The sequence below is a fragment of the Schistocerca nitens genome, chromosome 4 (assembly GCF_023898315.1).
Source record: "Schistocerca nitens isolate TAMUIC-IGC-003100 chromosome 4, iqSchNite1.1, whole genome shotgun sequence".
Classification (NCBI taxonomy): Eukaryota; Metazoa; Arthropoda; class Insecta; order Orthoptera; family Acrididae; genus Schistocerca; species Schistocerca nitens.
In genome coordinates this window covers 425,745,840-425,771,277 of record NC_064617.1, presented here as the reverse complement: position 1 = coordinate 425,771,277, position 25,438 = coordinate 425,745,840, and the positions used below count along the sequence as shown (strand labels likewise).

General features: G+C 41.1%; 1 protein-coding gene across 3 annotated transcripts in view; it reads right to left on the bottom strand.

The window, feature by feature from the left end:
* LOC126253212 (enkurin) overlaps positions 1–25,438 on the bottom strand; it is a 102,096-nt gene that overhangs the window by 16,138 nt on the left and 60,520 nt on the right. For all 3 annotated transcript variants that reach the window (XM_049954391.1, XM_049954393.1, XM_049954392.1), the window contains 2 exons: positions 22,979–23,130; positions 17,915–18,138 (listed from right to left, as the gene is read on the bottom strand). In XM_049954391.1, coding sequence (XP_049810348.1) covers positions 17,915–18,138; positions 22,979–23,130 — 376 coding nt within the window. The remainder of the gene's footprint in view (positions 1–17,914; positions 18,139–22,978; positions 23,131–25,438) is intronic.

Below are 25,438 nucleotides of genomic sequence, written 5' to 3'. Positions count from 1 at the left end.
TAGAACAGAGCAATAGGGGTGTTTTTGAGAATTTACAAAACATATTATTTCAGATTTTAATAAAATCAAACAAATATTACAGAATAACTGTGTTACATGTTAAATTGAAGCTTAAATCATTATCTAGACATTGACATCATTTTCAACTTGCTAGCATCAAGAGTTCCGAAGTTACACTTTTGTTTAAGGGCACTCTTAGAAAAATGAGACATTTTCATGTACTGAAATTTGAACGATAAATTATCTGTGAATCAAAAGAGAATGAAATTTTGTACTTTATTTACTCTATGGTAGAGAAAATAAAGTATCATAAATATCTCACACTAACAGTTTCGAATATTTGATTGATTTGGTATCGACTGATCCTTTTATGAACATCCTTTGCCTTTGGTCTCATTTGGGCTATTATTTACGGTTGCTGCTGCCAACGCAGTAGGCCAATGAACTGTTAATCATGACGTTTTAAAAACGCATTCCCAGTCACGTTAGAATCTTTACTGCAAGTGAATTAACTTCGATTAGATCCCAACCATCGCGCTCGATTACTTGGAAATACTCTACTAACAAGATGCTACCTTCGTTTTTCAACACTGGTACTATTCGTGATACACTTCCAGTAAGCTATGCTCCAGATCTATATTGAGACATAATCTCAAACGTCTTCACCGTAACATGCAAATGCTTATTAGTCTTCAGAAAAAAGATATGAAAATTTCATTGTTTGGTATCAACAGAAAACGAAATATATTACAGAAACTACTTTCATTTCCATTTATATTCATTTCCTTATCCTTGCTATTCGTAAGACAATGTTGCACACTTTTCCTTTGAGACAGCCCTGTACCAGTTGCTCCTTCAAGCGTGCATAAATCAGTGAGAAATTATTGCTTCCTGTTTCGCGATCCAGCCGTTCTTGACATTCCACAATTCTAATAACGTCTTGAAACATAAAGCGCCACCTACTATCGCATCTTCTCATCTCGTTATCTGAAGTTTAGCCGAACGATGTAGCCGAGTATAACAATCACTAGCTAATTTCCCATTTCAGAATTTCACTTCCATCTTTCATTCACAGCATCTTGTTTGTTTCTCAGTCAACTTTTTACGTTAAATCTCGTTTCCTGTTCTCTAAGATTGTGGCAGATGAAATAGTAGCATCGTCGATGTGAGTTTGGAAGACGAACTACATCCCATTTCGCCAAAATGCTGTGTTTCATCAAGCTGTTTCTCGTTACTACTTAAAAACGGCCTCTGAGATGGAAATTGGTCAATAGTGACGAAACAAATTTTAAGTTTCGAGAAAATGTCTACAGTCCAATTGGAACCACTGTTTTTATGATTAACCCTTTCAACAGTCTTCCGTAGACTCTTCGACTGTCTGACACACACTACGAAACGGAAATTAAATATCCCTGGAACGCTCAAACAGTGTAGAGAAAACGACATCTCCGAATAAATTACACGTTCTCTTATGAGAGAAATATATTTTAATGACAGTTGGTGGTTTTCAGAAGCAAATGAAATTGCCGAAAATCTACATGGCTAAGGTGGCATTGTCTGGATCCGTACGAAATTCCTAAGACCCTTTCCCATCATCCAGATTTAGATTTTTGTTTGTATTGTTTCCTAAAATCGTTTAAGATGAACGCTGGAAGAGGGTACAGGCAGTACTCACCAAAATAATGCTAATAGAATTAAATATAGAACTTTATACCTAAGTCACTCACAAATATTTGGCAACAGAGAAAGAAATGTGGTAACCCACAAGTGCGTATTTTGAGCTATTGCACATTATATGCTTGGTGAAATTCTAAAACAAGAACATAAATACAGTAAAAACTTTTATTTAGCAGACAGCGTTTCCTAGCGGTAGAGATGAAATTACGTTTCACCAGCTTAAGGTGAGCTTGAATATACACTCATAAAAAAAAAGCACTGTATCAACCCGGTTCCCAGAACTCCTTAAGATAGACGTTGACTGTGGATATTGTATCACAGACACTCCTTTTGACTGTTAAGAGGTGTCACTTAACCCGCCCAGAGATGTAAACAACCATGCATGAGCAGCACCTGTGAGATGGAGGGGGTCCGACAGCCAATCAGTTCCAGTCATTCCAGCAGGAAGAAGGTACACGGCTCGTGTTGTCTGTACTTCAACCGGGCCTAGACGGTCAATCCCGCGGTTCGATCGCGTCCGCATTGTTAATTTGTGCCAGGAAGGGCTCTCAACAAGGGAAGTGTCCAGGCGTCTCGGAGTGAACCAAAGCGATGTTGTTCGAACATGGAGGAGATACAGAGAGACAGGAACTGTCGATGACATGCCTCGCTCACTCCGCCCAAGGGCTACTACTGCAGTGGATGACCGCTACCTATGAATTATGGCTCGGAATAACCCTGACAGCAACGCCACCGTGTTGAATAATGCTTTTCGTGCAGCCACAAGACGTCATGTTACGACTCTAGCTGTGCGCAATAGGCTGCATGATGCGTAACTTCACCCCCGACGTCCATGGCGAGGTCCATCTTTGCAACCACGACACCATGCAGGGCGGTACAGATGGGCCCAACAACATACCGAATGGCCCGCTTAGGATTGCCATCACGTTCTCTTCACTGATGAGTGTCGCATATGCCTTCAACCAGACAATCGTCGTAGACGTGTTTGGAGGCAACCCGGTCAGGCTGAACGACTTAGACACACTGTCCAGCGAATGCAGCAAGGTGGAGGGTTTGGGGTGGCATTACGTACGGCCGACGTACTTCGCTGGTGTTCATGGAAGGCACCGTAACGGCTGTACGATACGTGAATGCCATCCTCCGACCGATAGTGCAACCACATCGGCAGCATATTGGCGAGGCACTCGTCTTTATGGACGACAATTCGCGCCCCCATCGTGCACATCTTGTGAATGACTTCCTTCAGGATAACGACATCGTTCGTCTAGAGTGGCCAGCATGTTTTCCAGACATGAACCCTATGGAACATGCCTAGGATAGACCGAAAAGAGCTGTTTATGGACGAAGTGACCCACCAACCACTCTCGGGGATCTACGCCGAATCGCCGTAGAAGAGTGGTACAATCTGGACCAACAACGCCTTGATGAACTTGTTAATAGTATGCAAAAGGCCGTGCTACTGGGTATTAGAGGTACCGGTGTGTACAGCAATCTGGACCACCGCCTCTGAAGGTCTGTCTTTATATTGGTATAACATGCGATTTGTGGTTTTCATGAGCAATAAAAAAAAAGGGCGGAAATGATGTTTAAGCTGATCTCTACTTCAATTTTCTGTACAGGCTCAGGAACTCTCTGAACCAATGCAAAACTTTTTTGATGCGTGTACAACAGATAACATGATCAGACTAATCCGTATTAAATTGATAGTTAGCACCTTCTTCGACAGAGCTCTTCAGTTTAAAAAGATGTCGTGAGGCCGAATATAATAGCCAACCCTGAACAAAATAACCTCATATTTAGTAAGCGAGATCGATTACAAAAACGTAGTAAGTAAAGCTGTCATCAACTCGAAGGTCGGTTTGAACACCACAGTACTTTATTAGGCTTGCCCTATTTGAGATGATATGCCATTGCCTTCCTGCAATCTTTGATCTAACTTATCCAGCCATTTACCTATATGGCAACCAGCTGTTTGACGTGGGCTTCGAACCAGAGTCCATCTTGGCATTTTTCCAGTAGTAGTAGTAGCTGTTGTTGTTGTTATCGTGTCTTCAGTACAAACACTGGTTTGATGCAATTCCCCAAACTGGTCTATTCTGTAAAAGATTTTTTCATCTTCTTACCAGGTGCGTTCAAGAAGTGAAGCAACAATTTTTTTCTGAAAGGAGGTTAATCTTATTCAGGATTCCAATGCACGATATTTTTCTCTACGCTTTTGGCTACAAAACATGCTTCTCAACGTAGACTCCGTTCAAAGCGACGGCCTTATGCCGCCTTCCTCAGACGGCCTGGCTACCCACGTGGTACCAATCTACTGCTCGACGTCGGATCCAACAACTTTCTGCATCAATAACCTCCCCATCATGCACGTATTGCTTCCCGCGAAGTGGATCTTTAATTGCACTTTACGGTCTTCTGTTAGTCGGCAAGGAACCCAGCAGGCACACATGAATATCTGCAAGGATCTGGTTTTCAGACAAAAGAAACTTAATGACAGCTCTCTGCTTGGACGCACCTCCGTTATAGACGCCATTTTGAAGGATACGTATAGTGCCACCATCTATCGGATATAAGGGCTGAAACGTATTCCTCGATGTCACGCAACAAATTCCGCCTTTTTTCAATGAAACTGACCGAGAAAAAAAAACACCCCTGTTATAACTACTGCGATTTACATCTATCTGAACCTGCTAAATGTAACCAAGCATTGATCTCGAACTAGAATTTTTTACCTCCTGCTCTTCCATTTATTACAAAATTGATTATTCCTTGATGCCTCAGGATGTGTCTTGTCAACCGATCCCTTCCTTTAGTCCCGTTGCATCATTAATTTATTTTCTCCCCGATTAGATTAAACAGTTCTTCATTAGTTATCCGATTTACCTCTATAATCTTTAGCATTTTTCAATAGCACCACACTTCAAAAGCTTTATCTTCCTGTCTGTACTGCTTGTCGCCCACGTTTCACTTCCGTACAAGGCTACATTCCACACCAATACCTTCGAAAATATTTTCTATCCCTTAAATTTATTCTAGACGTAAAAGTACTTCTCTTTTTCAGAAGTACTTTCTTGGTTACCGAAAGTCTGATTTTATATCTTTACTTCTTCTGCTATCGTCAGTTATGTAATTGCCCAAATAGCAAACCTTGTCTACAACTTACAGTGTATCGTTTCTTAGTCTAATTCTTAGCATATCTCCTGATTTAATTATATTAGTTTCCATTACTCTTGTTTTACTTTCGTTTATATTCATCTTATAACCTCTTTCAAGACACTATCCATTTCGTTCAACTGAACTCTCCGTCTCTGGTAGAATCGGCTAAGCTCGAAGTTTAAATTTCTCCTCCCTGAACTTAATCGCCATTCTGAAGTTCACTTTGGTTTCTTTCATAGCTCGCTCAGTATACCGATTGAAAAGTGTGGGTGCAAATACAATCCGTCTCACTCCTTTCTCCGTTTTTGCCTTCGTATCATATTCCTTGTCTCTTATAACTGCAGTCTTATTTTCTATGCAAGTTGCAAATAGCCTTTCATTCGTTGTATTTTTCCCTGTTTCCTTCAGAACTTCAAAGAGTTGTAACACTGTCAAAAGCTTCCTCTAAATCTACAAACGCTATACCGCAGGGTCTGTATTGGTCCGCCTTTTCCTATATTTCTACGGAACCCTAACTGATGTTCATCAAGATCAGTTTCTAGCAGTTTTTCCATTTTCCTGTAAATAATCCGTGTTAGAAGTTTTCGACCATGACTTATTAAACCACTGATTCAGTAAAATTCACACCTGCCCTCACCTGTCTTTCTGGTATTGGGATTATTACATTCATTTTGAAGTCTGAGAGTATTTCACCTGACTCATATATATTTCATACCAGATGGAATAGTTGTCATACCTGGCTCTGCCAAAGGTCTCAGTAGGATAAGGTCGGCTTAATTCAGTAAAAATTTGTTAAAGTCTAATTAGAAACCATATTTTAACATGAACAGATTTTTGTCGTATGTACTTGAGAAGCATGTTCGTTTACCTAAAAAAGTGTTTCTGTGTTTCATAGTTTGCCGTAATAAACAACTGAAATCTGTCCTTTCTTTTTTAATCACCCGGTATAAAGCTACATAAATATTGTTCATAGTTTCGCAAAGTTAACTGAAAAACGAGCTACTTGGACCCTATTTGCCTTACTTGAAGACAAGGTATTAGCCTTCAAGTAAGGCGACTCGAGCCGCTAAGTCCGGCGAATAGGGTCAATACAAAAAGTACTTATCACATTAAAATAACAATACATTTCCCACAATTAAACATTTTCTTCACCACTGCAGTAACACATCCCTCACGGTACCATTCCCTGCTGTCGCCACGACACTGAATGCAGTCAGAAAGTTTCCCCGATACTGGATCGCGGTATTTAAACTTCCAAAGCACACAAGACAGTTCATTGCAAGATGTTTCACTATCTTCATCGCTTTCTTCAGAGGATTCCCATGAACCCGATTCTGTTGATTCATCCTGTGGGTGTAGTCTCTTCTTAACCTGGCGTCTCTTAGAGCTCTATGGCTGAGAAGACTTTTTCCTCTTGTTTTCCAATATTGTTTAGTTTCATTTATATTTTCTGGTCATGTAATGCGTAATGTTTTGTGTTTCCTGGCAGAAGATGTTGGTGTAGACTTTTTTGTAGACGGCAACAAGATTTGGAATGAATGATAATAATTTGTTGTGTCATTGTTATCATGAACTGGACTAGTGGGAGGTGACGTAGACTGAAGGTCCTACCCCTTTCGTGTATTTTCTTGGTTCGACAGTGCAGTACTCGGCTAAAATTCATGTTCAGCTATTGCGTTTTCATCTAATGAAAAACGTCTGTTGAGCTAAATCCCTTTTATGCAGTTGTTGGATTGTCGCTTTCATCTATGTACCCTTGAAAATGTTTACAGATGTGAGTTTCTTGGTCTTCCTTGTCCCTTTATCTTTCTTGTTCCTTATTTACTTGACCACGTTTTAACTTTGCTGGATAATCTTTCCCAAACTGCAGTCATCTTCGACAGGAATGCAGCACCTCAAATATTTTCGCAGCATCGATCAGCCTCAGCCTCGCGGTAACGTTTAACATCATTTTTCCTTTTATATTTTCTCATCTGCAATACAAAACGAAAACAAAATAATGTAAAACTAATAAAAATCAAGAGACTTACATAAAAATATCGACGTTTCTCGCTAGCGTTGTATTCACATGATTCACCGGAAATGCAAACTTTTTTCCTCGTTAAGTGAATAGTCCTGCAGGCTTATTAACGCCCCGATAGCACGATAATCTCTTCTCCAATATATAAACTTACTGTATAACTAATGCTTAATAAATTACTAAGTGAATTATCAAAGATATGCTAATACGAATCCAAAACTATTTTACAAAGCTGAATATTTTCAGAACTTGACAAACGTCATAGACCTCTACAGACCAGGCATTTTCCTCCATTTTCCAATTATACACCGAATTCCAGCAGTCATTGCTATGTGGCAACATTTATTTCACCACTTCGTATGTGACGATCAGGAGGAAATTTTTACAATTGGCTAGTTCCCTATGGAAATGTCATTTACTACTGTCGTTTTCCTATGACGAAGACTTTATGTAAAACAATTACATGGCCAGTACTGTTGCGGTGCATGAGTTACGTATACATTGGGGCCGATAGGGAGCATCGAGCATATACAAATAACAGCAGCGCGCTGTGTCACAGGCATGTTTCATGGTGAGAAATTGTAACAGAAATGTCGAAAACACTGAACCTAGCAGACATTTGAAAATAAAAAAGTTACTACAATCCCTCTTCAAGAGACAACCTATGTATCTTCTCCAACAGCATTCATACTGCTGTACTTGGGGTCATGAATATAAACTTCCACTGACAGCATAACCCACAGAGACACATAAAGAATCATTTTTCCGCATAAATCCGCAACGGAACAGGAAAAATTCCAACATTTACGCAATAACAAGTATCCCTGCCACAGATTTTACAGTGGATTTCATCTTTTCATCTTCTTTTAAATCATCTGCAATCATTTTCTCTATGAATTCGCAAGTGTTCTCTACAAAACATCGCTTGGTTCAATGATAAGTCCAACTTACATGGGAATCAAATTATTTTGTTGATCCATTCCGTTGAGTGACGTTCTACCATCATCTTTTTCATAACAAAGCCAATCTACCGTATAAATTTTCTGTAAAGTTTCACTGGTACACACTATCGACATTCTCAAAGACTTACACTGGCCAGCTAGAGCCTGAAGACGAGACTGGCGTTCAAGGGAAAAGCCGATTTTCCCCGTTAATGAAGTCTGGCGGTGTTTTGAAAGTGCTAGCCTCTTTCGCATGGAAACTTCGCAAAACTTATCAGAGATGTCGATTTTAAGCCTCGCAAGACAAATCCACGAGTAATGCCTCGTAAAGCTTTGCTGGAAAGATAAAAGATTATATCTAAAAAAAGTATTATGACCATTATGTTATTTTTTTCCTGTGAAGCGCTCCGCCCTAAAACTCTTGTGCACATTATAGTGTTGGTAAAGAAAGGGGGGAGGGGGGGAAGATTTATTTTTTACATACTCTCTCAACGTTTATATATACTGAGATACTGTTGTTTTGTAAATAGATGGTATCATTTGCATAGAATTCGAGAATGCTTCAAAATTTAAGAAGTTATACAGTAATGTAAAACTCATTAATTTGTTACACGTGCAGAGGAAGGAGGAAGAGGAAACAAAAATCTTAACTTCACTTCACCCGTGTTAGTGATGAACGAGTTCCGTGGCTGTGGATTGAATTACTTGGAAAAATGCAGCAACGAGCCACTTTTTGCTGTGTCTCTTCAAGTATTAACAAAAATCCTAACTTATTGCTATTTGTGTAATAATGTATGTAAAATGTATGACATTCAGATTTTATATCTGAGAATGTAGGTAACCTAATTGCGAAATAACATCATTAATATGAAAGGTAATTAAATCCAATGAATTCTGTGGAAATCGCAGTTTTCTGAAAAGGGATTCGTTTTTAGTAAACGCATACTACTACTATACATGTGAGTCAGTCATTTCAGGTAATTCGACGAAGTTCCGTCACAAAAAAATTGAGTGGATGAAATGTGAGACTTGAATGCCACAGTTACAGAATGAAACCAATAAACTCCTGAAAATTTCAATACTTCGGTACTGCCTTTCTCTTAACATATCACTACTCTCACCTCACGGGTACATTATACTACGAGGAAGGTTCACAATGTTCATAGTACTGACATTGTAATAACTATGTTTGCCGTTATAACCTATACTTATTTTCACTGAACGGAGATACGCAGCGGTAGAATATTAGAATCACATTCGAGATAATCGTGGTTAAAATCTCCGTCCGACATTTTAGATTTAGGTTTATCGTTGTTTCCCACAATCCATGTATATTACAAAAATGGATGTACGTATGTAAGTTCCACGCCTTCTTCTAAACCACTGGACCGAATTCAACCAGACTTAGTACACATGTCTCTTGCTGTCATACAACAAACGCTGTGCGGTAAGGACCACCAACCTATCATCGCTCAGGAGATATCACGTCATAAACACCGTATCTAAATAAGCCACTGATTGAGACTACACAACTAACTGTAAGACACGTAGTCCAATGAGATGCATGGAAAATAACGCAGTATGCGTAAAGTTTAAAACATTTATTCTTTACTACTAAGACACTAAGTTGAATCAGCTTAAGGAAATCCCTGACAATTGACAGCGCTTTTGACAGCTTTAAACTGAGAAGCGCAAACGGCTTTAGACGAAAATAGCCGTCTACAGAGCTTTGAAGAGGCGTTGCCATAGAGACGTTTACAAAATCGCGTTCTAGACACATGAAGCAGCTCCGCCTAGCGTACGTAAACTGTACATTAAAAACACAGTTCATTTATTGTTTTCCTTTCCAATAGGAAATTAGCAAAATCCGCGCCCGGGCATTGCCGGATCTGTCAGCTAGTACTTAAAATAAAATTTCGTGATTGTTCCTTTGAAAAGCATATCGACGACATCTTTCGCCGTCCTTGCCCTACACAAGCGTATCCTCCGTGTTTAAGGACCTCTTCACCGACAGTATACTGGACTCTGAATATTTCTTTTTTTATTATTACATTAGGTAACTCATTTACTCGATCTCATTTCTGTGTAAAGTATAAAAGGAATCTCTGAGTGTGTAAGAGAAGGCCTTAGTATCCTGATCTTACCAGTTAAAATAATTTCATGAATAAACCATGACACACCCTTGAGGTGTGTTTCCTACTCACTACAGCAAAGTCAGTGCTTAAAATCACGCGCCCCTCCTAAATATCCAACGCCTCTTTTTGTAACTCGTTTGGTAGGTTGATTGGCTTGATTCACAGCAACTAGTTTTGGAGGAGGAGATAAGTGTTTAACGTCCCGTCGACAACGAGGTAATTAGGCACGGGGCACAAGCTCGCATAAGAAAAGTATGAGGAAGAAAATCGGCCGTGCCCTTTCAAAGGAAACATGTCGGCAGTTGTGCGAAGCGATTTAGAGAAATCACGCGAAACCTAACATCAGGATGGCCGGACGCGGGTTTAAACCGCCGTCCTTCCGAATGCGGGCCTAGAGTACTAAAACACTGCGCCACCTCGATCGGTTCCACTAGTATTCCCACTAGTTCAGCCCCCTCTACAGCTAAAATACACGTGCTGTTCGATGCTATCCTGAGAGACCCTCCCGTAACCAAACTTTGCAAACTATTGTCTATGTAACTGCGACGTCAAGGGAAACGTTTGAGTACTAGTCAGGCAAGATGCTAGCCCTAAAATTCCATCAAAATAATCACTATTCTGTGTAAATGTCCGTGAGTGGAACAGTATTTTGAATCAGAGGAGAAGCTGCTGCATTAGTTCAACGCTGCGGAGAAATGGCGCATCTCAGTTCCTGCATGAAGAGGAGTATTATCTAAATAAGCCAGCGGACGCTTGCAGTTGCCTCAATGAGCATGGCGGTCTCTCGCAATGCGCTTCATGCATATAAAATCACTCTCTAGAATGGTATTCGGATCGATAAATTACTCCTCTGACAAACTGTTGCTACCGATTTTCAAAAGGCTTTTGACAATTAAAGTGGTGCTCCATACTCTTTCATAGATATCTCGTTCTGTCATTCTTGATATAACCTTATTGATGTGGCCCGCCGTTCTTTAGCGTCATGAGTGGCGTGCAACTACATGTTGTAAATGTCTGTAATGAGTGTACTTGGAATGTGTGTCTGCTGATTCTGTGATTAAGAATATTAAGAAACGAATGCATTGGCAATATGTACTGATAAAAGTCGTCTTATCGACTGTAATAAGATGTCTGTTTTCTAGGGCATGCTCTGCTATACTCCGTTCATATTAAGAATAAATCTCATGTAAACATTACACTATGTATTGTTCCGTGTTTGCTGGAACCTCATTGGATTTCGTTTCGCGTGGAGCGGAAGCCAAGCTGTATCGAGTACAGTCAAGTACGATGACGATGATGATTGATTTGTGGGGCGCTAAACTACGCGGTCATCAGCGCCCGTACAAAACCCCAATTTTTACGCAGTTCGATTCTTTACACACTCCAATGGAGTTACTGTCACGAATTATTATGAAGATGAAATGATGAGGACAACACAAACACCCAGTCCCCGGGCAGAGAAAATCCCCAACTCGGCCGGGAATCGAACCCGGGACCCCGAGATCCAGAGGTAGCAACGCTAGCCACTAGACAACGGGCTGCAGACGATCCAAGAATTCTCCCAACATTTGACGTCCATGAGACCAGACAACGAATGTGTCGTCGGCTTAACGGTATAAGCAACTAGGCTTTGCAGGGTGATGTTCTAAAAGTACTCCATAAATAGGTTGCCTATAATTGGAGCTAATGGGCACCCCATCGCTACGCCATCCGTGTGGCTAGAACATTCTCCATGACACAAAAAATACCATGACGTCAGAGTGTGCTTAAATAAACCCACCACAGTGTCGTCCAGTCCTGGGAGAGAAGATCTATAGAATCTTTAACGGTAACGCGCGTGAATAATGACACCAAACTGACCATAGTATCTCCTTCTCCAAGACGCAGGAATTTAATTCGACGGATGAAGTCGATCGTATTCTTGATGTGTTGCACACAGTGCTCAACATGGGCAGTAAGGATGCTGGCCAGATGTTTCGCGAGTCTGTAAGTCGGTGATCCAATGAAGCTCACAATGAAAATTTGTGACGACACCCTCCAACAGAGACAGCGGCCAAACACGTTTTCGGACCAGGCCATCGGAAGGTTGAAGCGGGAGTGGAGGGTGCGCAACGAAAATGTTATATGGCATTGAAGCGGGCACTAGTGACGTCACAGAACGTAGCGCGGCTATACAAGGATGGTAGTAGCAATCAAGACAGTCGACATTTGACAGTGGCCAAGGATTACTCGGCCGAAACGCTCTGGATTTAAAACAACATGACGCGGCTGGAAGCTCGAGAGAATTTAATGCGGAAGATGATTAGACATTGACAAGAAATGGAAGGAAGGGAATAAATAAATTATACACATACCCCAACCCCCCCCCCCCCCCGACCCCCTTCATTCCCTGCTCCATTAACTTTTTTCCTACCCCATGCTGCTTGCTCTCCTCGTTACTCATTCTCAACTCCTCCCCTTCTTTCCTCCCCTCTCCTGTGTTTCCCCACAGTCAGTTGAGGCACTGAGGACCATAAGGGCTCAAAGTACAGAAACAAAGTTCAGTGAAAAATAAATGTTTGTGAAAATCAAATTTATAACAAACCACCGGTCACATAGGTCTGAATTGTTTTTTAATCAAGTCCCAACATCCTAAGCTTCCTATAAAAAATTATGTACCCACTTTATGTTATGAAATATTAATTAATGTTGAAGACTAAAATTATTTCCATACATAGGCTAGTGACAATAGTGTCATTTGACAGAATCACAACATAAAAAACATACACTAAATTTCTCACACACGTTGTTATGACAGATTCCGACATGTCATGGTCTTCATTCTCATTTCCATTAAGCACATCTGTGGACCTTAGATTCAGATAAAACTTCCGATACACCTCCGACTACAAAGTATTACTACTACATAAATTATGTAGACACTAAATTATGATGTCAACCTTAAATACCAACAGAGCAATGCAGAACAGCTAAATTTTCTGCTTTGGGCCCTTGTTGTTGTTGTGTTGTTCTGGTCTTCAATCCTGAGACTGGTTTGATGCAGCTCTCCATGCTACTCTATCCTGTACAAGCTTCTTCATCTCCCAGCCTACATCCTTCTGAATCTGCTTAGTGTATTCATCTCTTGGTCTCCCTCTACGATTTTTACTCTCCACGGTGCCCTCCAGTACTAAACTGGTGATACCTTGATGCCTCAGAACATGTCCTACCAACCGATCCCTTCTTCTAGTCAACTTGTGCCACAAACTCCTGTTCTCCCCAATTCTATTCAATACCTCCTCATTAGATATGTGGTCTACCTATCTAATCTTCAGCATTCTTCTGTAGCACCACATTTCGAAAGCTTCTATTCTCTTCTTGTCCAAACTATTTATCGTCCATATTTCACTTCCATACATGGCTACACTCCATACAAATACTTTCAGAAATGACTTCCTGACATTTAAATCTACACTCGATGTTAACAAATTTTTTCTTCTTCAGAAACGCTTTCCTTGCCATTGTCAGTCTACATTTTATATCCCCTCTACTTCGACCATCATCAGTTATTTTGCTCCCCAAATAACAAAACTCCTTTACTACTTTAAGTGTCTCATTTCCTAGCCTAATTCCATCAGCATCACCCGACTTAATTTGACTACATTCCATTATCCTCGTTTTGCTTTTGTTGATGTTCATCTTATACCCAACTTTCAAGACACTGTCCATTCCGTTCAACTGCTCTTCCAAGTCCTTTGCTGTCTCTGACAGAATTACAATGTCATCGGCGAATCTCAAAGTTTTGATTTCTTCTCCATGGATTTTAATACCTACTCCGAATTTTTCTTTTGTTTCCTTCACTGCTTGCTCAATATACAGAATGAACAACATCAGGGATAGGCTACAAACCTGTCTCACTCCCTACCCAACCACTGCTTCCCTTTCATGCCCCTCGACTCTTACAACTGCCATCTGGTTTCGGTACAAATTGTAAATAGCCTTTCTCTCCCTGTATTTTACCCCTGCCACCTTTAGAATTTGAAACAGAGCATTCCATTCAACATTCTCAAAAGCTTTCTCTAAGTCTACAAATGCTATAAACGTAGGTTTGCCTTTCCTTAATCTTTCTTCTAAGATAAGTCGTAGGGTCAATATTGCCTCACGTGTTCCAACATTTCTGCGGAATCGAAACTGATCTTCCCGAGGTCGGCTTCTACCAGTTTTTCCATTCGTCTGTAAAGAATTCGCGTTAGTATTTTGTAGCTGTGACTTATTAAACTGTTAGTTCGGTAATTTTCACATCTGTCAACACCTGCTTTCTTTGGGATTGGAATTATTATATTATTCTTGAAGTCTGAGGGAATTTCGCCTGTCTCATACATCTTGCTCACCAGATGGTAGAGCTTTGTCAGGACTGGCTCTCCCAAGGCTGTCAGTAGTTCTAATGGAATGTTGTCTAGTCCGGGGGCCTTGTTTCGACTCAGATCTTTCAGTCCTTTTGGGCCCTTATGAAACTGAATATCCGAGAAATTTATGTGACAGCTTTTTGTGAATGTTCAAATGGTTCAAATGGCTCTAAGCACTACGGGACTTAACATCTGAGGTCATCAGACCCCTAGAACTTAGAACTACTTAAACCTAATTAACCTAAGGACATCACCCACATCCATGCCCGAGGCAGGATTCGAACCTGCGACCGTAGCAGCAGCGCGGTTCCGAACTGGAGCGCCTAGATGTGAATGTTCATATACACAGTGTGGTTCTACAGATATAGATGAAACTGATTCACTACAAGATCAATAAAGGTCAGGAGCATGTATTCGTGGTATAATCTCAAAATCAAAGACAGTGTTCTTTAGACCCTTATGGTTCTCAAGGCCTCAACTGTTGTATAAGTAAACATTTTTTGAAGTATTGTCCGGCTAGAGCAATTTGTTTTTAAATTATGATAGAATGGATGGTCTCTCATAAAACCGGAAAAATATTATCGTATTTTCTTCGCTACTTTACGATCCGCCGGCCGGAGGGGCCGAGCGGTTCTAGGCGCTACAATTTGGAACCGCGCGACCGCTACGGTCACAGGTTCGAATCCTGCCTTGGGCATGGATGTGTGTGCTGTCCTTAGGTTAGTTAGGTTTAAGTAGTTCTAAGTTCTAGGGGACTGATGACCTCAGATGTTAAGTCCCATAGTGCTCAGAGCCATTTGAACCATTTGAACTTTACGATCCCTGTAAATGAGTAATATTTGCTTGTGTTCGATCTCTTACAAGCCCTCATAATTTTTTTTCATTACTACTTCATGGTCTTTGTAATTATACGATACTGTATTTGTTGTAACTTTGTTAGTTCGGTAGGATTAAAAGTTAATAAATAGGTATTCTGCTCGCTCCTCATTTTTGTTCCATTTGTCTGTGTCTCTTCCTGTCTTTACATACTCATGGATTGAACATAAGATAATGGATATATCACGTCCTCACACATACAGCGCAGGTGTAATTTAAGGTTGTATTTATGCGCTCTAAATAAATTGAGACGTGTTTTTAGTCATGCAGTTTTGCAATACCCAGTTGATTTCTAATTGATTTCTCCTCAGTATTTTAAGTACTGAGTCGTCCAGTGCCCCTGTCTTGTCACCCTGTCTTCCCTTCTACCCCTTCCCATAATCCCTTTCATCTAACCCGTGTATTACTGGTGTGTTTTTGTTTAAATGTATCCTGCCCACTTTTCAAATTTTTAATTGTAGTTCTCCTCAAGAGGAAACCCCTTCTTATATAATCTATTGTTATATCACGTCATTACAGGTTTTCAGCATTTGATCATGTTAATATTTTATTTTTCAACATTTAACGTTCGGTCCTAGCCCCGTTACAACCATTCCACCTCGTGGTATGTTATGGAAACTTGTCTTGTAACTGCTGGTCCGTGTCAACTGAGTACCAAAATCAGTAGAATTACCACGTGACACGATACTTCATGTCAAGCTTGTTTATTGAACCTGAGCTTAGTTGTCAACGAATCTGAATATGTTTCCACTTAATGTGCCTCTGCAAGTTATGCCTGTATGACAATCGTTGTGTACTTTGACAGATGTTCTGATGATTGGTGATGCCCGAATCGTGTCAAAATTTTTGTAAAACGTATATTCTTGCTATTCAGAAACCTGAAGCAATGTTAAGAGCGTGCTCAGTTAATCGTGGAATTAGTCTTAAATGATTTAGTGTAACCTAAAATAAGATAATTCGAAAAATTCAGACGGTTCTGAATGCAGCTTCTCCCCGTTCCAGTACAATGTAAGCGATAACACGTCTATCTGTCTTCGGGATTAGCAATTTGCAATGTTGTGCACGTTGAAGATTTTTAAAATAGTACACTACTGGCCATTAAAATTGCGACACCACGAAGATGACGAGCTACAGACGCGAAGTTTAACCGACAGGAAGAAAATGCTGTGATATGCAAATGATTAGTTTTTCAGAGCATTCACACAAGGTTGGCGTCGGTGGCGACACCTACAGCGTGCTGACATGAGGAAGGTTTCCAACCGATTTCTCATACACAAACAGCAGTTGACCGGCGTTGCCTGGTGAAACATTGTTGTGATGCCCCGTGTAAGGAGGAGAAATGCGTACCATCACGTTTCCGACTTTGATAAAGGTCGGATTGTAGCCTATCGCGACTTTGCTGCTCGCGTTGGTCGAGATCCAGTGACTGTTAGCAGGGCCGACCGAAAAGGCCGTGCGGTTCTAGGCGCTGCAGTCTGGAACCGCGAGACCGCTACGGTCGCAAGTTCGAATCCTGCCTCGGGCATGGATGTGTGTTATGTCCTTAGGTTAGTTAGGTTTTACTAGTTCTAACTTCTAGGGGACTAATGACCTCAGAAGTTGAGTCCCATAGTGCTCAGAGCCATTTGAACCATTTTGTTAGCAGAATATGGAATCGGTGGGTTCAGGAGGGTAATACGGAACGCCGTGCTGGATCCCAACGGCCTCGTATCACTAGCACTCGAAATGACATCCATCTTATCCGCATGGCTGTAACGGATGGTGCAGCCACGTCTCGGTCCCTGAGTCAACAGATGGGGACGTTTGCAAGACAACAACCATCTGCACGAACAGTTCGGCGACGTTTACAGCAGCATGGACTATCAGCTCGGAGACCATGGCTGCGGTTACCCTTGACGCTGCATCACAGACAGTTTCGCAAGAATGGCAAAACGTCATTTTTTCCGATGAATCCAGGTTCTGTTTACAGCATCATAATGGTCGCATCCGCGTTTGGCGACATCGCGGTGAACGCACATTGGAAGCGTGAATTCGTCATCGCCATACTGGCGCATCACCCGGCGTATTGGTATAGGGTGCCATTGGTTACACGTCTCGGTCACCTCTTGTTCGCATTGACGGCATTTTGAACAGTGGACGTTACATTTGAGATGTGTTTCGACCCGTGGCTCTACCCTTCATTCGATCCCTGCGAAACCCTACATTCAGCAGGATAATGCACGACCGTATGTTGTAGGTCCTGTACGGGCCTTTCTGGATACAGAAAATGTTCGACTGCTGCCCTGGCGAGCTCATTCTCCAGGTCTCTCACCAATTGAAAACGTCTGGTCAATGGTGGCCGAGCAACTGGCTCGTCACAATACGCCAGTCACTACTCTTGATGAACTGTGGTATCGTGTTGAAGCTTCATGGGCAGCTGTACCTGTACACGCCATCCAAGCTCTGTTTGACTCAATGCCCAGGCGTATCAAGGCCGTTATTACGGCCAGAGGTGGTTGTACTGGGTACTGATTTCTCAGGATCTATGCACCCAAACTACGTGAAAATGTAATCACATTTCAGTTATAGTATAATATATTTGTCCAATGAATACCCGTTTATCATCTGCATTTCTTCTTGGTGTAGCAATTTTAAGGGCCAGTAGTGTAAATAATGAAAATAATCATAACAGAGTGTGTGCAGTGTTGAGCCTTGTTGTTTTAGTTGACAAGCAGGTTGCCTTACCTTCTTAAGGGCGTAACGTGGAACAGTACCGGAGGGCTCTAGAGGGCGCGTGTCGCCGCGGCGGGTTAGCACGTACCGCGGCACGGGTTGCCGGGCTCGAGAGCGCATGGCGTTCACCACGTTGTCCGCTCGGAAGTTCTTCTCCTGCACCACCGGCGCTTTTGGGACGACATGCTTCGGCACTGGTGGCACGGGTTTCCCAATGCCTTTCCCGTGGCACTGGTCTGCAATGCATGACGTTCAAAGATCATCAAGTTTTTTAAAGGAAGTAGGCACCAAATACCACATCATAACCTCACACAGTGTAAAGCAAGTAGGCTACACAAAGGAAGAGAAATGGGGACACAGTTATATTTGTGTCCCCCTCCTCACATAACGATGTAGCTACGTTATGCTGTCACAAATAGCACGCGTGTAGAAGTTATAACTACCAACTACTTAAATACCATAGAGTTCGTTCACACAAGACGTAAATTTTGCCAGTACTGTTACACCAATTGCATTTACATACATTATAATATTCTGTACTTTTCAACAAATATCTTCCATTTCATACTTTACCATCCTCCAACGATACACAGCCTCAATACTGTATCTGTGAAAGTGAATTTAAAAATGCTGGTAAGTCGCTTAAATAATACAGATCCAGACGGTATTAAATCCTTTATTGTGGTCGTTAAGCGTTTCGGACTCAGCGCATCATCAGATGACCTGGTGACAACTAATAACTAAAAGTGCAAATAACGATATCATGCAATACAACCAAACCAAGGAAATATGATTATGTAAACCACAAAAGAAATTAATTGTACACAGTTTTGAAGAATATACGTACATACGATCTGTGATCATTACACGCATTGACAAAGACGTTGAATAAGGTCAAGCAAAACATGTGCTGTCGTAGACAAGAAATAGACCTAACCAGTAGCTGACTAGAGTTACAGTGTAAAGGCACCGTTAATGGAGCAACAACGTAAGGTGGTATCGCTAGAGGGCAGCACTATTAATACTGTGTAAAACAGAAATACTAATATAAAATAATAAAAGCTGAATCAGCACTAACGTGCAAGAAAGTCAATTGTAAAGTATAGTGTAATAGCACAAGACATACCATTTCCAGCAACTTCATATAGAACCACACTCGGAATGATCTCATAATTTCAGTAGAGAGCATCACTTCCAATGCAAAGTGAATTAAAATAAATTTCAATAAAACAAAGAAAATTAAAAAATTAATTCATTTTTACCAGCACATCTGTGCAGGAAAGTCAACAGTAAAACCGAATGCAATAGTACTGATTTAGTAAAACAAACATATTGTTATGTGTCGTCTCTATGTATGCAATATGACTTAAAATTATACGTGGTCATTAATAAGTCCATAAAACATAGATAAAGTTACACGAAAGAGTGACCGGATGGGGACTCATTGTGTTTTCCTAACCACAAGCAAATGTTGAAAAAAATCAAAGCACCACCTACGACTGTTTGAGATCTATTCACTTATCGGGTCTACCAGATTACTCACATATATTTCACTTTCTTCGAAAGTGTCCAGTACTATTTATACCTTTGTTACCAAATGCAAAACAGACATATTTCATTGTACAATGGAGCTGCAAGATGCCCGAAATGCATACTATATCAACAACCGCTTTCAGATTTCTATCGATTCATATGCTGCCATCGATCACCTCTCCGAGTGTTTTCTTGGAGGGGATATAACTTAAGTTCGTGCCGAAGACGAACTGAAGTATTGCATACTCGTTGTACAGCAAAATGCGAAGCGGACTGGCGATTTTCTAAAAGAAAAATTGACCTGCTGATGTCTTAAGATTCATAAAAAAACATAGAGTTCTCAGGATATCTGTGACTACTAATATGTTAATAAGTCGTTAGTAGTAGCAATAAAGAAGTTGTGGTAGTAGCACCAGTTTTATTCACACGTAGATCACTTTTACAGGGGCATTAGATTTGGAGGAGGGGTAGATAAACGTACGGAAACACCAAAAACACAGCACATTATCATGCACAATGCGGTGTCAGAAAACCGTTGACGCTCAAGACAGCTTCCAATCGTTTTGGAATGGATAATTACAGATACTGCACGGTTTTCACGGGAATATTGTACCATTCTCCAAGAAAAATAGTGGAAAGTTCAGGTAATGATGATGGAGGTGGATAGCTATCAGGCACCCTTCTCCCCAAAGTAGGCCAGAATTGTTCAATAATATTGAGAGATAGCGACTGTGGTGGTCACGGGAAATGCGACTACTCTTCCTGGAGCTCAAGAATTAGTACTAGACGATGCGAACTGTGTGAACAGAGCTCTGTCGTTTTGGAATAGAGCTTCACCACTGAGGAACACACGTGATACCATGGGATGGACCTGAACAGTGAAAATTTTCACATAATCTTTGGTAGTAATGCGACTTTGCAGAGTAGCCATGTTACGGGCATTTACATCACTGATGAGTGGTATTCGAATTCAAGCTCACTTTTTCAATTTCCTTCATACAAAGCACCCTTCGTGTTGTTCCGGTGCCGACAGAATTCGCGAGTGCGACGTTCAGTTCTGCATAACTTTTACAGCTGTCGTCGCTTTATTTTTCGTCACAGTCTTCTTCAACGACCGTCCGTCACGGTTACTCAGCACATACAGGGTGTACATAACGTCCGCGAACACTTTCAATTATTTGTTGCCAAAGAACAACACATTGTACAGATATCATACATATGTCACTTTGAAGAGAAACCCTGAAAGTTCTTTTCATGTATACCGCCACAGAGTAGTTTGATAATTTGCCGATAGGCAGAGCTAGTCGCAAACATGGCGAGTTCGGGTGCGGAGCGAGCTTTCTGTATGTTGGAGTTCGACAATAACAAGTGCGCTACAGCTGTTCAACGGATGTTTAGAACAAAGCACGGTAAAAAGGAAGGCCATTTACCACTGGCGCAACAAATTCGTTACGGCGGGTTGCTTGTGCCTGGCAAAGGGAAGCAGACGTTCCAGTGTGATGTTCCTGTGGTATAAGTGAATGTGGAGTGCGTATGAGAGGCATTCATAAGGAGTACAAAGAAATTGGTGTGTCGTGCATCCCGTGAACTCAAAATGGCTCCAATGACAATGTGGATAGTCCAGAGGCAGAAGCTGTCTATGAAACCATTCAAATTGGTGCTAGTGCAGAAGCTCAATGACGACCACAAAGACAAGCGTTTTGAGTTTTGTTTGCAGTTGCAACAATTGAATGACGATGGGGATGGCATTGTTGATCGCTTAATTTTTCCGACGAAGCCACTTTTCACACTAATGGGAAAGTGAACAGCAATAATTGTCGAATCTGGGGTACAAAGCATCCACACGAATGCATTGAATTTGAGCGTGATACCCCAAATGTAAACGTTTTTTGTGCCTTGTCACGTCGAAAACTGTATGAGCCATTCTTCTTCGCTGAGAGCACTGTCACTAGATATTCCTGCTTGGATATGTGGCAGTAATGGCTGATGCTGGAAGGAGTGGCCAGGCAGTTCTAGGCCCTACAGTCTGGAACTGCACGACCGCTACGGTCGCAGGTTCGAATCCTGCCTCGGGCACGGATGTGTGTGCTGTCCTTAGGTTAGTTAGGTTTAAGTAGTTCTAAGTTCTAGGGGACTGATAACCTCAGAAGTTAAGTCCCATAGTGCTCAGAGCCATTTGAGCCAATGCCTCAAATGCAATCGGACTCTCCATTCATCTTTCAGCAGGATGGGGCTTCACCCCATATTCATTGTAAAGTTCATGGGTACCTGAACACGGAGCTGCCACATAGATGGAGCGGCCATGCTACAGAAGGTGACAACTGTTTCATGGCCTCCCCAATTACCAGATCTCACACTCCGTGTGACTTTTTTCTGTGGGGACACATTGAAGATCTGGCGTATATACCGCCTCTACCACGTGATGTAGCAGAGCTCCGGGAGAGAATACGAGAGGCGACTGCCACAGTCGACGATGCCATGCTGGGACGGGTATGGCAAGAATTCGATTACCGTATTGACGTCTGCCGGGTCACTCATGGTTCTCATACCGAATGCTTGGAAAAAAAAAAACTTTCACAGTTTCTCTTTAAAATGTAATATGTATCACATCTGTACAATGTTTAGTTCTTGTGCAATAAATAATTGAAACTGTTCCCAGACTTTATGTACTCCTTGTACTTTCGTAGGCATTGTGACTTAGCGGCGGATGTCTTTCGCTTTCCCTCTTTGCGGTATAAATCATTGATACGGTGAGTCTGGAAACACTGTACACTCCGGCTACCTTGGTAGCAGAAGCATCTACCGTACGAGCACCAACAATTTGCCCACGTTCGAACTCCCTTAGCTCCGGCATAATGCAGTCAGAACTACACAGAATACTGTTCTTATCACTACTGACGCTTGCAACGTATTGAGTACATGGCACAGATGACGTACATGGTGAAATACAACAGCGCAACGTGCAGGGTTGGCTAGAATCTGCGTTTATGTTCAAGCACGCATTTCTCGAAGTGATTCCACATTTTTATCCATCCCGTGGAAGTGTAGCTTAAGTACCGATACTCAGGCCACCAAGATACTGTAAATACTCAACTGACTGACCCTTCATACAAGCCAACTATCCAGCGAAAGCCGACTTACGATGTTTCAAGAAACAGGTTAGCCGAAGATTCTAGGAATACACAACAATCAGCTACATATCATTACTTCAGGACTACAAAGACAAAATTAGACTAATTACAGCTCGCGCAAAAGCATTTAAGCAATCATTCTTCCAGCGCTTCATACACGAATGGAACAGGAACAAACCTTGATACATGGTACAGTGAGAAGTGCTCTTTGCCATCCACTTTGCAGTGGTTTGCAGAGTACAGATCTTCTAGTTATACCTCCAGTACATACTGTTTATATAGAAGATGAAGATAAAACAGTAAAGAGAAATGTGGCATATTTCAATTAAGAAACAACTGCAGGACTGAGTTTTATATCTAACACAAATCTACAAATCTGTTTAAACAGAGTGAGTATGGTACATTCGCTTACCTACTTCTGGTTTTGGTGGAGTAATGCGTGTATTTTTCCTAAGAAATTCTTTCGGTTTTCTCACACGAACTTCTGCTTCGCCAAATGTTTTATGGCCATACTTGTTCTTCTTGGCTTCAGCTTTAATCAGGGGTCTCAACTTTGATACGTACCTGAAAATTTCATAAATTCTTTAACACCTTACCCACTCAGAGTAATTGTTACTCATATAATTTCTTCCCCATTTTAAAACAGAGAAACAAAATAATATGTTGTATTTTCTTCCCAACTTCTTACATAGAAGTGAAATCAGACTGATATTCAAAGTTTCATAAGTGTTAAATTATATTCAACTTGAGTTCTATAACAGAAAATAGCTTTGGAAAGTATACAACGGTCGACAGATACGTTCAGAATAAAACATTATGTTTCAGTCTTCTAAAACCAGGCGTTATTTCATTATGAAGTAACGGAAAAGCAAGTAAAACTAAAAGGAGCGAGAACATTGTGGAATTAATCAGAGAAATTAAATCACTTATATTGCCAGAAAAGCCTTCAAATGGATGACAGAAAGAGAAATAAGGTTAATACGAGGGTTGGAACTTTAATAGTGGCAACTATTTATTTAAAGCTCGTACAAAATAGATACGTGTTTCAAAGTTTTACTGACCTTCAAAGTAGTCACCAGCATTGTATATAAGCAGTTGCCAGGATGTGGAAGTCGTAGCATACTCTTAGCAGGAAGGATACACTTCATGTCATTCGCTTCAGAACTGCTACAAATTCATCGGGCAATAGACCGCGCCGCTCGAATTGTCAACACAATTGGCACTGCTAAGAGTATCCTGCAACTTCCACATCGCTGGCAACGGATTACACACAATGCTGGTGACTACTCTAAAGGTCAGTAAAACTTTGAAACACGTATCTATTTTGTACGAGCTGTAAATAAATAGTTGCCGCTGTTGAAGTTCCAACTCTCGTATGTAACACCCAACATCAAAACTTTCCGGTCTTGGAACTAATATTATCCACTTTGCGGTCCAACAACCAACCCATTGGTACTTAGCGATTTCCCAGTTTCAGTTCTACGGCCCACCCATTTTCCTCTAGAAATTCACCAGGTATAATCTACCAGGCCATTCTTTTCTTTTAATTCCATTATGTTATGCAGAAGTTCTAACACAAATGTGTTGATAGTATAACTATTTAACAATGGCTATGGCGTTTCGACTGAGAGACACACATCTTAGAGACAGTGGAAATGAAAAACAACTCAATCCAAGTGAAAGTCTGCTACAGCAGATTTGGCTTCGCTGCTGATAGAAGTGTCTTCACAATCAAAAACGCAGTAAGAGCGAATTGTATTCGAGCACTATTCGGCAATTTATATTACTGATGATTTGCAAAATACTCAGATAACCACCACTGTAGCGACAAAGACACTTGAAGAGCTTAAAATTAATCTTGAACTAAAGATCCCATATCAGATTCACTAGAAGGTTTCTATATGTAACAACTGGAAATAGCTTACAAATTACTCAAATCATATTCTCTACAAAATTATAAATATGATACTTGTTAGTGCCATATACGACAAGGTTGATATGATGACTGCAAAATTCGGAGAAAGCGCCATAAGTATACAAATATTTGCCGTCGCCTCATGCCACTTGGTCGATCATTAGTAGCGGATCTCTGTAGCTCTGTATACAGGGTGGTCCATTGATAGTGACTGGGCCACATATCTCACTAAATAATCATCAAACGAAAAAACTACAAAGAACGAAACTCGTCTAGCTTGAAGGGGGAAACCAGATGGCGCTATGGTTGGCCCGCTAGATGGCGCTGCCATAGGTCAAACGGATAGCAACTGCTTTGTTTTATAATAGGAATTCCCATTTTTTATTACATATTCGTGTAGTACGTAAAGAAATATGATTGTTTTAGTTTTACCACTTTTTTCGCTTTGTGATAGATGGCGCTGTAATAGTCACAAACGAATAAGTACGTGGTATCATGTAACATTCCGCCAGTGCGGACGGTATTTGCTTCGTGATACATCACCCGTGTTAAAATGGACCGTTTACCAATTGCGGAAAAAGTCGATATCGTGTTGATGTATGGCTATTGTGATCAGAATGCCCAACAGGGGTGTGTTATGTATGCTTCTCGGTATCCTGGTCGACATCATCCAAGTGTCCGGACCGTTCGCCGGATAGTTACGTTATTTAAGGCAACAGGAAGTGTTCAGCCACATGTGAATCGTCAACCACGACCTGCAACAAATGATGATGCTCAAGTAGGAGTTGTAGCTGCTGTCGCGGCTAATCCGCACACCAGTAGCAGACAAATTGCGCGAGAATCGGGAATCTCAAAAATGACGGTGTTGAGAATGCTACATCAACATCGACTGCACCCGTACCGTATTTCTATGCACCAGGAACATGGCGACGACTCTGAACATTTTTGGTTCAAATG